Source organism: Sesamum indicum, linkage group LG3 (assembly GCF_000512975.1).
Source record: "Sesamum indicum cultivar Zhongzhi No. 13 linkage group LG3, S_indicum_v1.0, whole genome shotgun sequence".
Classification (NCBI taxonomy): domain Eukaryota; kingdom Viridiplantae; phylum Streptophyta; class Magnoliopsida; order Lamiales; family Pedaliaceae; genus Sesamum; species Sesamum indicum.
In genome coordinates, this window is record NC_026147.1 from 1,264,277 (window position 1) to 1,278,626 (window position 14,350).

The 14,350-nt window shown below is 34.2% G+C and overlaps 1 protein-coding gene and 1 long non-coding RNA gene across 2 annotated transcripts; one reads left to right on the forward strand and one right to left on the reverse strand.

Moving 5' to 3' along the window:
- Positions 6,120–7,380, forward strand: LOC105156957 (S-adenosylmethionine decarboxylase proenzyme 4-like). Its single transcript, XM_011073229.2, has one exon. The coding sequence runs from the start codon at positions 6,155–6,157 to the stop codon at positions 7,178–7,180; it is 1,026 nt and encodes a 341-aa protein (XP_011071531.1). The 5' UTR covers positions 6,120–6,154; the 3' UTR covers positions 7,181–7,380.
- On the reverse strand, positions 12,924–13,838 carry LOC105157067. The gene is made up of 3 exons (XR_002286844.1): positions 13,778–13,838; positions 13,356–13,430; positions 12,924–13,275 (listed from the first exon to the last, which is right to left on the reverse strand). It is a non-coding gene; the product is annotated as an uncharacterized LOC105157067 (long non-coding RNA).

The window sequence follows — 14,350 nt, forward strand, 5'->3', positions numbered from 1 at the left end:
ACGTTTTGCCAAATTTAACAGGTACATGACTAGCATATATGTGCCATTTTCTGACCAGTTTGAAAAATCCAATTAAATTTATCCTAAAAATCATAAAATTAAAAAGCTGAACGATCAGTTTACGAGTTACAAGACTAAAATATCAAAAAGATATAATTACAAGACAAAAATGTAATTAAGCCCATACATACATGCCTAACATCAGTTAAGGGATAATTACACTCCCTTCCTCAAAAATTTGATGTAATTACACGTAGATCTCCTATAGTTTGAAAAATTATATTTAACACCCCTGTGTTTTGCTTTCGACTAAATAATAAGTCCCTCCATTAGTCAAAATTCATTGAATTTGTTGATATTTATAGAAAAATTGAATAAAAATTGATATTTATCATCGATTAACTTATTACTAACTTTTGGCACGCCAAACAATTTGTTTTCGACTAAACCGCTCCTATGACAGTGAAGAGGTATACCTCTTCACATTCATTAATGCATGAAGACGAATAAGGGTAATTTGATGATGAAAAGTTAATTGGGGATAAATATAGATTTTTTTTAATTTATTTTTTGTTAACATCAGTAAATTTGATGAATTTTGACGTCCCTTAGGGGACACCCTTATGGTTTGGGGCTCAACATTTCATTGTGAAAAAATTAGGTTCAAAACCCATTGAGAGCGTGTGCGAGTGGGCTTGTGCGTGGGATATAAAAAGAATGGATGAATTTTGACTAACGGTGGGATTTTCTTATTAATGAAAGTAAACTTAAAAAATATTGAATGTAATTTTTCAAACTATAGGGGGTCTACATGTAATTATCTCATTAGTTAATTACTTAGGGGCAAAAGTGCAATTACTAAAAGTGGTAGGGCACCATTCGTGCATGCAAAATATATACTTGTGCGCATGGTATAGTAGGTATCACAAATGTGCTTCTCTTATTGCTCAAAATTACACACAAAACATGTGTATGTGTATATGTATATATACGACATGTGCGCGTGCAAGCATGTATGGCGGCTAAAAGTCAGTTATAACCCTCTCAAAGTGTCACCCTATGTGTTCCTTGGTGGGGACTTTGTGTTTGCAAATTTGGTTCATGTGTTTAGAGTAGCTATGGCCCTTGCTTGCCATGGATGTAGGGCACATATATACTTCCATCATGTGTAGTTTCATCACAATTTGTCGGCCCATGTTCTTGGGGAAAGGGGTAATGGATAGTTTTAGGGCGGAATGTCGTGTCATCAAATTTATTAAAAATTTTATTTTAAGTGCTGACATAAGTGATGATGTAAAATTCTTTAAACAAATTGATCAATAAGGACTAAAATTGGGGGGTGGGGGTGGGGGGGGGGGTGGATAGTCTTAGGGAAGACTGTTGTATCATCAAATTTATCAAAAATCCTATTTTAGATGTTGATATGGCTGGTGACTTAGAATTGTTTGAATAAATTGGTCGGAAAGGACTAAAATTATCATAACTTTTAAAGTTATAAGACCAAATTGCGAATTTTAATTTGAACAGAATCAAAATTATCACTCCTTCACTTGCATGACTAAAATCACTTTTTTTTTTCCTATAATAAAATTAGGGTATTGTTGATTAGTTCTTATGCATAGTGAGTGGGCGATCATCTTATGCCAGATGAAAATAAGAAACTTGAGCGCTATATAGACCTAAATGTCACCTTTCTTGAGCAAGACAGTTTTCATGGTCAAGATAGGACAAAGCACGTTGTGTCATTTGCTACCGTTTATTGAAAAACGGGGCTGGGCCCATCCATGTGCCCCTTCTCAAGTCCTCTTTGTAGGGTTGATGATGTTGAGTATGTTACCGTTTTATATTGTAAAAAAGATGAGGGACCTTTCTCCTAACAAAGCGTATCAAATTTAATCGAGACGGGACACTGCATATCATATTAGTCGGAAAAATAACACTCGACGCATTAAGTAATTTCATTTTCAATTCTAATCCAAACTCAAAATCTTTCCAATAATATTTGGGGGAAAAGGAAAACTCTTGCATCTCACCTTTTGATGTAGTAAGATATAAAAGTAGAGATTTTGTTACACTTTCCAAGCAAGATTTGGCTCAAAAATAAACTCACCTTTACACTATAAAATAAAAGAAATTCTAAGTAGTTGACCCATATATATCTTTCTAAACCCCACAAGAAACACACACACCCACATGTGTGTGTGTGTTTGCTGAGTCTTTTTGTGTATGCAAGTTTGGTGGTAGGCGTGCAGCATATGGGGGGTGGGGGGGTGGGGGGAATGTGGTCATAATTTGAGTGTGTGCCAACATGCATTATGAATATCATTTTCTCCCTCTTTTCTATACAAACTGCAAAGAAAATCTTTGATTCTAAACACCCACAATTTGAAATCATTGTCTATCCCAACTCTTCCTACATACTCACTTTCTTTAATTTTTTTATTTATTTTTTTTAAACTTTAGTGTGTGTGTATATATATATGTATGTATATATCATGATATACATACTCACTAGAGACTATATGTACTTGTATGTATGTGTCATTGAGTTGAGTCTTTCTTTTTATTAGGTGTTGAATTAAAGTAGCTTAGAAGGTAAGGGGAATTTTTATTTTTTATTTTTTTATTTTTTTATTTTTTGGGTGGATGTCTTATAGTTGGGAATAGTAGGGTTTTATCATTTTTTTTAATAAGGATAAATTACAATCGATTTTACTAAAATTTGTCATAATTACAAATACATTTTTATTATTATAAAAAATTATAACTTACCCTCGTAAAATTAACGGTCGTCTAACATATACCCCTCGTGACTATTCATTGTAGGAGTGTATTTGTTGGACGATCTTTAATTTCAGAAGAGAACATTCATAAATTTTCAAATAATGAGAGCGTATTTATAACTACAGTGAATCTCAAGAAAACCCGTATAATTTACCCTTATAATATCGTTTCTTGAAGAGCCCTTTCTGTATAATGAAAAAATTATATATATAAATATATATGAATAAGTACAACTGCATATTTATTTACAAAGAGATTTTGCCGTAAACGTCTAATATTGCCGTCACAAAACCTACAAACCATAAAATATTTATGTTGCTCTATGTTCATTCAACGTGCGTAGATTTCCTACATTATAAATGATTATGACTTAAAAATTATCGTAAATGAATACTATCTACTATTGTCTAACAAAATCAATGTGAGAACTAAAATTTTGATTATGAATAATTAATATTTGTTATGATTTTAGCTAAGACCAAAATTTTTGACATGACTTTTAATTATAGATCATGATGTTTTAGCCTCATCTGAAAAAACAGGTTAATAGCCATAATTAATTAGTAATATTTGCTATGTTTTTTTTTTCACTTTTTATTTGATAATTAATTTATCGTAACAAAAAGTTATATTTTTTTAGTGTGTTTAAATAAAAGGATTTATATTTGAATAACATTTATTAAAATTTGTCTTTTGAAATAGCTAACATTAATTACGTGGATATATATATAAGACCAAACAAAATAAATGAAGAAATACAAATTTATAAATGCATTGTAATAAATTAATTAGATATATTCAAATAATTAAACTCGATTATTACTTTATATTATAAATTGAGTCTACCTAACTCCTAATTAATATTCCTTCAACAAATACAATTAAAAATATTCTTCATTTAATAAAAAGTTATACATATATATATATATATTATCTTCATAAATAAATAGCTTTTTATTTAATTAGAATAAGCATGAAGCATGACTTCACTTCATACGTGTTCTAATTATTTTAGCTGCCACGCCTGATTAATATTTTATTTTATTTCTGAAAAATAAAGAATGAATTAAATTTGTTCAATGTTTTTGGGAAACAATTGATGATTTTTGGGCACGACTAACATTCTTTTGGTACACTGTCGTAAAGACATATATATAGATATATGTAGTTGTCCCTTTCAAATTAATTACCAGTTGTTTTCAGACACTAAATTTTCACTCCTCCATCTATGATTAATCTCAACTGTAAAAAACGAATTTAAATTTGTTTCGACTAACTAACATTTATTACAATTAATATATGTATATATATAAATATATATTAATTTTTGGGAGAAATGTATTTATTGTCCTATAACTACAGTGTTCTGGATGATACTTTTGGTTTACTTCAATTTTAATTTTGCATTCAAGAACACTAATTTAAAAGGTAATTTACATTTACACCCCATGAGATTAAACAAAATCACACAATCACCATCTGTATTTTACAAAATTATAGCTATACCCCTGAGGGGTGTTAGTGTAATGTTTTTAAAGGGGTGTTTGTGTAACTTTTGTATCTAAATAGGGGGTGTAGTTGTAATTACAATTATAATCTCAGGGAGGTGTAGCTATAAATATTTTACAAAAAGTAGGGGATGTTTCTGTATTTTGACCTAACCTTAGGAGGGTGTCAATGCATGTAATCATACATTTGATCCGATTTCTGTAAAAATATGCCGATTTCGTCAGGAAAAAGCACATACTTGGCACGTGGCAATCACCTCACATTGTAAATTAACAAATACTAGTAATTAAAAATCTAATATTTATGATATGGTATATAATACGTATTTATATATAAATACACATAAATATATGCATATACACAATAGATACACACACATAAATGTGTTTGTGTGTGTTCCCCTTAGCACCCCTTATGTACAAATAACTAATAATAAGTCTGCCTCTCCTTAGGAGCTCCAATTATTGATGTCATGCATTGAAGCATCTAAGTCTATGATTATTATGTTACTAAATGTATGATAGCTGGGTAAATTACAATGTTCACTTCTTAAATTTATTATAATTATAAATATTTTTTAGTTGTTTAAAAATTTATAAATATTCTTTTGAAATTAACAATCGTCTAACAAATATCTCCTCTAATGAGCTATTACGACACAGTATTTGTGAGATGGGCCGCTAATTTCATGGAAATATTTATAATTTTTCAAATAATGAGGAGTATTTATAATTATAATAAATATTAAGAAAGTTCGTTATAATTAACCTATATTTTTAAAGATATTTTACATAATTTACTAATATATTAGTTAGAGTATTTGCATGTGGTGCATGGGTTCTAATGAGGAAGGTGACCAAAAGGGCAAAAATATATACCTCCTATAAGATTTCAAATATCCAGACAGAATAAAATATTGATCGAATCGTACCTAGCTCGAAGACTTGGGATCATTTAACACCCAGAGGATTAAGATTTCGACATGTATGTAGCTTTGTCCGATAAATATTCCAGTACTATTTGGGGCCAACGTATATTGTTATTGAGAGAATATTCTTTTTTTTATCTTTCCCTCAATTTCGCGCCAGAACTAAATTAAGCATTAAAAATTTTCAATTAATCTAACATTTGCTCGTTTTCTCAAATCTCATCACTTAGTTTGGGTTAATCTACTATTTGGGATCACAACGACCTCAAACTCAGATGTATCAACATGGATTTCCGTACTCAAATTATAGTAATTTTAGTCCTTTAACCAAAATAATTCTACATTATTAGTCATGTCAACATCTAAATTTGAAGCTTCTGGCGAATTTGATGGCATTACAGTCCAACATGTTTTATGACTTCGCAAATGAAAGTTACAAATTGGAAAAACTTACCATTTTATCAAATGGTAATTTTCTTTTTGCCAAGATCATTTCATAAGAAAAAAAATAGACTGTTATATCATCAAATTCACAAAAAGTCCTAATTATGTGTTAATATGGCTGATCATGTGGATTTTCCTGCCAAATTGGTCGAAAATTATTAAAATTATCATAATTTTTAAAATTATATATAGGATCAAATTACGAAATTTAATTTAAATAGGACCATTATCACCCCTACAATTTTTTAAGCAAAAAGAAATGATATATTTAAGAATTTTTCTTAATAAAAAAAAAAAAGAAAGAAGGTAGCTATGAATTTAGGATCATAGTGTTGTCTTCCAAAAGATCTTACAACACACAAGAATGACCATCATCTTCTACTCATTATGCCTGCAATCATTCTTTTGGTTGCCTCACCAGCATGCCCCCCCTAACCCCTGAGCTATATATATATATATATAGTTTACATTTATATATATTTCTTTTTAATGGCGGTTTCCGGGTTTGAAGGGTTCGAGAAGAGGCTTGAGCTACACTACTTCTCCGGCGATGATCCGGCCACCGGAAAGGGCCTCCGGCGACTGGACTTCTTTTCACTGGAGAAGGTGCTGCATGCGGTGCAGTGCACCGTAGTGTCAGCTGTGGGGAACAAATACTTTGACTCTTATGTGCTGTCGGAATCGAGTCTCTTTGTTTACCCTACAAAAGTCATCATCAAGACTTGTGGGACCACTCAGTTGCTCAAATCCGTCCGTCCATTGGTGGACTATGGTCTTACGTTGGGCCTCACCTTATGTGGGTGTAGGTACACCCGTGGCAGCTTCATTTTCCCGAGTGCACAACCCTACCCTCATACAAGCTTCAAAGAAGAAGTTGTCTATTTGGAAGAAAATTTGCCCAATAATCTTTCCTGTAAGAAGGCTTCAATCATGAACTCCAAATTTTGTTACAAGTGGCATGTTTTCACTGCTTGTGATGAAGGGCGCATGGTAGGTATGGACGCAGGCGATTTGTACACGGTGGAAATTTGCATGACTGAGCTGGATCGGGTCTTGGCCAAGAAGTTCTTCCGCCGGTTCAATGATGGGAAAACCGGTGACTCGGCCGGGAGAGAGATGACGGAGGTAACGGGTATAAGAGGCGTTAATAAGAATGCTCTTATTTGTGATTACGCATTCGACCCTTGTGGTTATTCAATGAATGGAATTGACGGAAATCGTTACTCGACCGTGCATGTTACTCCGGAGGATGGGTTCAGCTATGCAAGCTTCGAGTGTGTCGGTTCAATTTACGATGACAAGGAGGAGATTCTTGAGGTTCTAAAGAAAGTTGTCAAGATTTTTCGACCTGGGGCGCTGTCGGTGTCGACGACGTGTCCAGCTGGTCACCAGCTCTGGAGGGGGATGTCGAAGGCAATTGAGCCGCTAGGTTTGAGATTGAGGAGTTTTGCGGCAGACGAGTTCCCAAACGCTGAAAATGTCATTTTTCAATCGTTCACCACACGTCGGAAATAGGGCAGAGCACGGCAGCAGAGCCGACGGTGCAGCAATTGGAGGTGGCCACTGCTAATTTGATTAAAAAAAAAAAAAAGAGTAAAGGGGTGCATGAGAAATTTTCTAGGATTTAGGTGGAATTCTTTTTTATTATTTTTTTCTTTTGTTTTCTTTGTTATTAGGAAATATAAACATTGGTTATGCATGCTATGTTGATGTCAGTGCATTGGATGATGATATGATCAAATGTGGGGTTGATTTATCTAGAATTGAAATACCAAAAAATAAAAAAATAAAAAAATTGAGGCAAAAATATCATCATTATATTTCACCCCACCTGTATGTGGCACGCCTGGAAAATCATCAAACATTTGTGGTTTTTGATGTTTACATTTTGGTTAATTTATTCTTAATAAAAATTTACTTCTTTAGCTTAAAATTTTGAAACAAAAAAATAAGTAGATATTTGTACCAAATATTCCCATCATTATTATTTTTAATTGATTTTCATTGGAAGAAGATCACTTCGTACCATGGTTAATTACCATAGTAATTAAGGGCAAAAAATTATAATGAATACTAGTTAGCAGTTGTTTCTGCAGGTGATCTAAAGGCCAATATTCATGGTCAAATTATATATAGACCCCTTATAATTTGAGAAACTACATTTAATACCATTGACGTTTGTTTCTGTTTAATAAATCGACCACAACTCAGTCAGATAAAATTCATTGAATTTGCTAATATGAGCAAAGAGTTGAATGGACATTCATATTTATCCCGATTGACTTATTACTCATTTATTGCAGGTCAAATAAATTTTTTCTTACCAAAATATCCTTATAAGGATGAAAATACACCTCCTCACACACATTATTGTGTAAAGATTTATCAGGGTAGTTTGTTAGAAATATTTGTTTGACATGTAATAGGTCAGAAATAAGTCAAGCGAGAGTAAATATGGATTTTTATTCAAATTTTTTACTAGAATCAATAAATTCAATGAATTTTGACTAATAAAATGATCTATTTATTAAATAAAATTAATTATAAAAAATATTAAATATAATTTCTTAAATCACATAAATCTACATATAATTAAACCAAATATCATATGAAGGCATTCTAGTTATCCCTAATTTTTTAATGAACGGTTGGGGACCTACCTCGAAAAATTTAATTTCTGCAGCAAGCATGCCTAAAACATTATAAAATCTCAAAATCTTTAGTAGGTCAGAATGCGGACATACATCGACATCCCCATGCAACTTTTTTATTACATCAAATTTAATTGTATTATTTATATTTATCATAGGGATTAAAGAAAGCTTTAGTCCTTTATCTTTGTCACGAACTAATTTTGGTCCTCTAATTTTGATAATATTAGTTTTAGTCCTTTATCTTTTAATTTGGCGTAAATCTGGTCCTTCAGTCTATTTTATGACTATTTTACCCTTTCAAAGGAAATAGCTTAATTAATAATCCATTTTCATGCTCTTAAAACGGTCCAACATGCTTTCGAAATAAATTAAGACCCTATAAATTCATATCTTGCTTTGACCGCTCTGTTTCCGGATATTCCAAGTCCTCGATTTTACGGACTTTCTCCAACCACACTACCGCAGCAGATGGTTCGCAGGCACTTGGCTCCTTCAGTAACAGAATAGCACAGCCCTATTTCGTTTCCTACCTTAGGGCGTAAAAAAGACTCCAATATAGGGAATTAATAGAATTTGGGATAAACAAGTTGAACAGAAGCCTAACTTTTATTGAAAAAACATAGGGAATATTACATAGATATTATTCCTCCATTGGAGGATACAACTGTTTAACCTCTCATATGACAGAGGACTTGACTCGTTAGGGAAACCCTCATAAACTAAAAGATTAAAATACTATAAAAGATTGAAAAGACTCAGAATTCTAATGCTTTGAAAAGTAGGAGAAGATTTCTGATGATCTCCCTCTACTTCATTGCATCTTTATTTATAGGTGTCCGCGGACTTCAAATTCGGACTCCAAACTTGTTTTTGGATGACGTCATTGCCTTCATCATCATCTTGTCTCTTTCGAATGATATCACTGCGTTCGTCATTGTCGCGTTCTTTCCAACTATTGGTTATAATGGCTTGTCGGCCATGTGATTTTCAGTTGGCTTTCTTGCTTTGTTGACTGTTGGCCTTTGTTATTTTCTGTCGACAGTCCTTTCCTTGAATTTTTATATTCTCTAATTTTTTACTTTTTTCTGTAAAAAGTTTTTTTTTCCCTTGTCCTGGTCTGGTTCGGGTTTATTTTGTGTGACCCAAATTTTTGTCCCGAACAAGGGCTTCTCTTGTTTTTCACTGCAAGGGCATATATGCTTATGCCATTGCCCAACATGCAACATGTTGCACGTGTTCATCCTTGTGGCTTCGGTCCCTGACAACTTATTTTTCCCGATTAACATCCTCTTTTTCTCGAATAAACTTTCTGCGAACTCAGTCTGTTATAGAATTTAACAGGAACGATCCATTCACTTTGTTGAAAAAGATATTGAATGGATACTTGACTTTGTCATCTCCGTGAAACAGACCTATGATCCCCAAATTCTTCTAATAGAGATATTGTCTTCAGTAATAGCCGATACCAGGGGAGCTTCTTTTGAGGCAGCTTTGATCTTGTTGAAAACCACCATGTCTGGCCTCTGCAATTTCATGAAATGAAATGTTGGATGAGACCCTTTCTTGTCGTTTCTAGAGCAACTAATACGAATTTTATCTCCAAAACATCACCTCTTTTCAGGTGGGGGTTGTTTTTCCACGAATGAAAGACCGCCCCACTAATCTATTTCGAAAGTTTTGAGATTTTTTAAAAACTCGATGACATAGTATGAACTGAAGCAAGAGCTCCAAAATCATACTATTCTCGGACATCTTCTGGTTTAGACCCTACTAACATCTAGACCCTATTATATTTTCTGGATGTTTTGATAATGGTCTTGCTTGGGTTTACTTCTTTGTGAGAAATTAATTTTTTCCACATGTGCTGATAGTCCTGCCAATCAGAAGAAGATATCAATTCGTTAGTATTAACTTTAGAGGTTCATGTCATTGGCCTAAGGCTAATCTCCCCCTCTTTAACCCCAGAGGTGCTCGGTTGACTTGAACCTATAGGAGTTTGCACTTTCTGTGACTCAATTATTGCCATTTCACCAGAGTTTGGTGCTGGCCTTTTGCAATCGGTACTTGAATCCAACGCTACAGGTCTAGAGCCCAGCACTCTAAAGGCATATTTTAGGTCATACTCCCTCAACTTGTGAGTCATCCCCGAAGGTGATACCTTCCGAATTGGTTCTCGTAAGTCATTTCATAGTGATATAGATGCTAATAAGGAACTCCTTATTGCAACCTGGACTGTGTCTAGATCAGCTCTTTGAATTTGTCCGACAACTTGGGCATTTCCCGCCAGCTGTCCAAACTTTCTGTCAAGTTCTTTGAGATTTTCCTGGAGGTGTCTGAGTCTCAACATGATGGAGTTTGCTTTAGATGCATCCATCTCTCTTCAGGAAATCTGCAAGAACATTTTCATGAGAATTTGTTGCCAAAGGACTGTCTACTCAAGATATAGAGTTTTCCAACTAAACAGGCCACTGCAATGACTTCGTTAGTCTTGTGGTCCTACATACTACAACAAGATTCAAAAAATTCAAATTTAATAGTTGAGGATGCACATAAGTTGCTAACAAATAAGAGATTAAATTGTAAGTCAAGAACATATAGAGTGTTTCTCAAGATAACTCTGTTGTTCAGTCTTATGTCTCCTGAACTTTTAACCTCATGCTTTGTTCCATCTGCAAGATGGATAAATGTATTTATTATTCCAGTTCTTTTATTGGTTAGCAATAGGTCATTATTGCACATGTGAGTAGTAGTGCCACTGTCAATAATCTAGGCATAAAAAAATTCCAAAATTAGAGAATGCATGTTCATTGCTTTTACCTAAAAAATCATTCTTGTTTTCATCAGTTAATGCCAATATTTATGTCTTCAGTCCCCCAAGTATTTTATGCAATTCTGTCCTCAGGACCTCAGTTATAGCTTTCTCATCAACTGCATTGTTCACACTGTCTTTCACATCCATGACAGCAGCAGCTTTGTTGAATCCAGAGGTACTCCTTTTCCTTTGTTCTACAAGCGTTTTGTACCAGTCAGGATGCCTGTGTATTCCGAAGCATACTTCCTTGAGATGTCCTGACTTGCCACATTCTTTACATACTTGAGATCTTTTATCAACAAAACTCCTTTTCTTTTGAAAAGTTCTTGGAATTTCTGGTTTCTTGTAAACCTGCATAGCCACATTTTTTAGGCGTATATTGTTGCCCTGCATTCACTTCCCTTTGTTTTTCCACTCTAAGAATCATGGAATACGCCTTTCTTACACTGGGCAAAGGTTCTATCATGAGGGTCTGATTCCTCATGTGATCATACACCTCATTCAATTGCATGACGAATTGTATGAGTTGATCTGAATTTTTGATATCTGTAGTCTCCTTTGTCGCCCTACAGGTACATTTTGGAGTGTGCGTGATGCAAGCCAACTCATCCCACAACCTCTTTAACTTGGAAAAATATGCAGAAACAGTCAAAGAACCTTGTGACAGCAAACTAAGTTCTCTCTTCAACTGGTATTCCATTGGACCGTTGCTTTGTCCAAATCTGTTTTCAAGTTCAAGCCACAATTCTCTTGAAGTGTTGTCTACAAGAAACTTTCAACTATGTCTCTTGAAATGGAATTTAAAATTGATGAGTTAAGCATGCAGTCTACCCTGATCCATTGCTCTAATTCTTTTGTGTTTTCTGGTTTTTGCCCATCTTCGTTTATAAAACTCAGCTTCATTTTGGCTCTTAAAGCCAATTTTATTGACCTGCTCCACGATAAGAAGTTTGATCCGTCAAGAAGGGTAGTGACCAGGCTCAAGCCAGGGTTGTCGCTGGGCTGCAATTTGAGAACTTCGGGATCTTTTGCCATTCTTGAATATCTTCCAGAATCTTGCAATCAAGAAGGTGGAAAACTATGGTTTTTCTTGTTTGGAAAAATCAAAGACCATCAATGACGGCTCTAATACCATGTAAAATTTGCAACGGAAGCATTCAAGGAAAGAGTAGAACTAATCATTGAATGAATAGTAATCGAATTCTTTACAGAAAGATTGAAGTAGCACAGCAATTTTACAGAGCAATGATTTCTGGTTTTCTCAACTGATGAAGAAGAAGTCATACATATATATAGGGAAAAATGCAGCGCACCCCCCTGTGATATGGGCAATGTGCATGATACCCCCCTGTGATATAAAAAATACCAAATTACCTCCCTGTGAAAATTTTATTGGAGCAATTGGACCCTTGCGAGTGGAAGGTGTGGCGCACGCGCCAATATTGCGACTGGGGGCCATATTTATGTTGTTTTTTGACAATTTTGCCCCTCTTTCATCAAATGAAAGAGATTAAGTGCAAAATACCCCCCTGTGTTAGTGTAACGAGCAAATTACCCCCCTGCATTTTTTTCAAATAAAAGTGCAGCAACTTGCTCATATGTTATTGCAATTTCTCCTTCTTCCACTTGTTTCTCACGTTTTTTTTCTCTAAAACAGAGGAAATCTCAAGGTCATCTACCTCATTCTGTATTTTAACTTTTTTGACATTTTGTGACCGGATTCCTCATGCTTAAATTTCAGAAATAGAAGTTGAAAATGTACAGAAAAAATAAACATCAACACTAAACAAAATTGATAAACATAAAATTGAATTCCATTAGAAAGGATTGAAACTTGATATTTTTGTTACTGCCACATTACAAAAGGAACTGAGTGCCATATTATAGACAGTTTTTTTCACATTTACAAAAGGAGGCCATTTACCCAAAAAAAAGCCATTTACCCAAAAAAAAAGGCCATTTACAAGATGAAGATGCCGTCTAAACTACTCTTGTTGTCTTCTCTTTTGTCTCTCTTTCATCTTGTCCAAAACTTGTGAAATAGTTGGCCTCTTGTTATATCTTCTAGTTGCAGGTATTGAAGAAGCTGCTGGAGTATCATTCCCCAACAAGGATGCATTTCTAGGGCCTTGATAGCCTACCTGCTGCTACATTAAATTTGAATTTAGAAAATATTTGCTACAGTTGGGTTGGTTAAAAAGTATTTTAATAAAGAAGAACATACCTGGGTTGCAAAGTCAGGTGCAGGTGCAGGTGGTTGTACTACATTGCTGTTTTTTCTCTTTTCTTTTGATGTAGCCTGCAAATTGTGATAAAAAATGAGTTTAAGAAAAACGATGAAGGGATAAAACAGAAAGAGCATAATTCATTGAACATGCTTGATGTTACCTTTTTACTTGGTTGCTCCTGGCTTAAAGTGGGGGGGGCTTGCGATCCATGTGGGATTTCTACTGGAACAACAACATTTGTCTGAAAAATAATTAATTTTGTTACATAACAGATTATATGACATATTAAAAAATTGACACAAACCTTGAAAAACTTCGACTTTCGATGTATTTCATTCTTGCAGCTGCAGCTAAGTTGATTTAAAAGTATTTTAATAAAGAAGAACATACCTGGGTTGCAAAGTCTGGTGCGCTTTACCTTTTTACTTGGTTGCTCCTGGCTTAAAGTGGGGGGGGCTTGCGATCCATGTGGGATTTCTACTGGAACAACAACATAACATTGAAAAATAATTAATTTTGTTACATAACAGATTATATGACATATTAAAAAATTGACACAAACCTTGAAAAACTTCGACTTTCGATGTATTTCATTCTCAATCTCAACCCCATCCAATCCCTGACCCTCTATACCCTGCCCCTCACAGTCCTTCCTCCCATCACCCTCACACTCATCCCCCCCCACCCCCTGCCCCTCACAGTCCTTTCTCCCATCACCCTCACTCTCACTCTCATCCCCATCCAATTCATCAAAATCTATTCCATCTTACAAGCATCTAATTTCTTCTTCCTGCTCCTTTTCAACTGGATTACCTTGGCTATCTACGACTAGAATAGGTTCAACATCCTCTTCCTCTACATAAATATTTACTGGAACATCCAAGTTTTTATGACAATTTTGTAGGTCAACCAAACAAATATCAGGACATTCTTCTTTAATTTATCTTATGCCCCATTCTAATGGTAGAGTGGGATCTTTATAATAAAATTT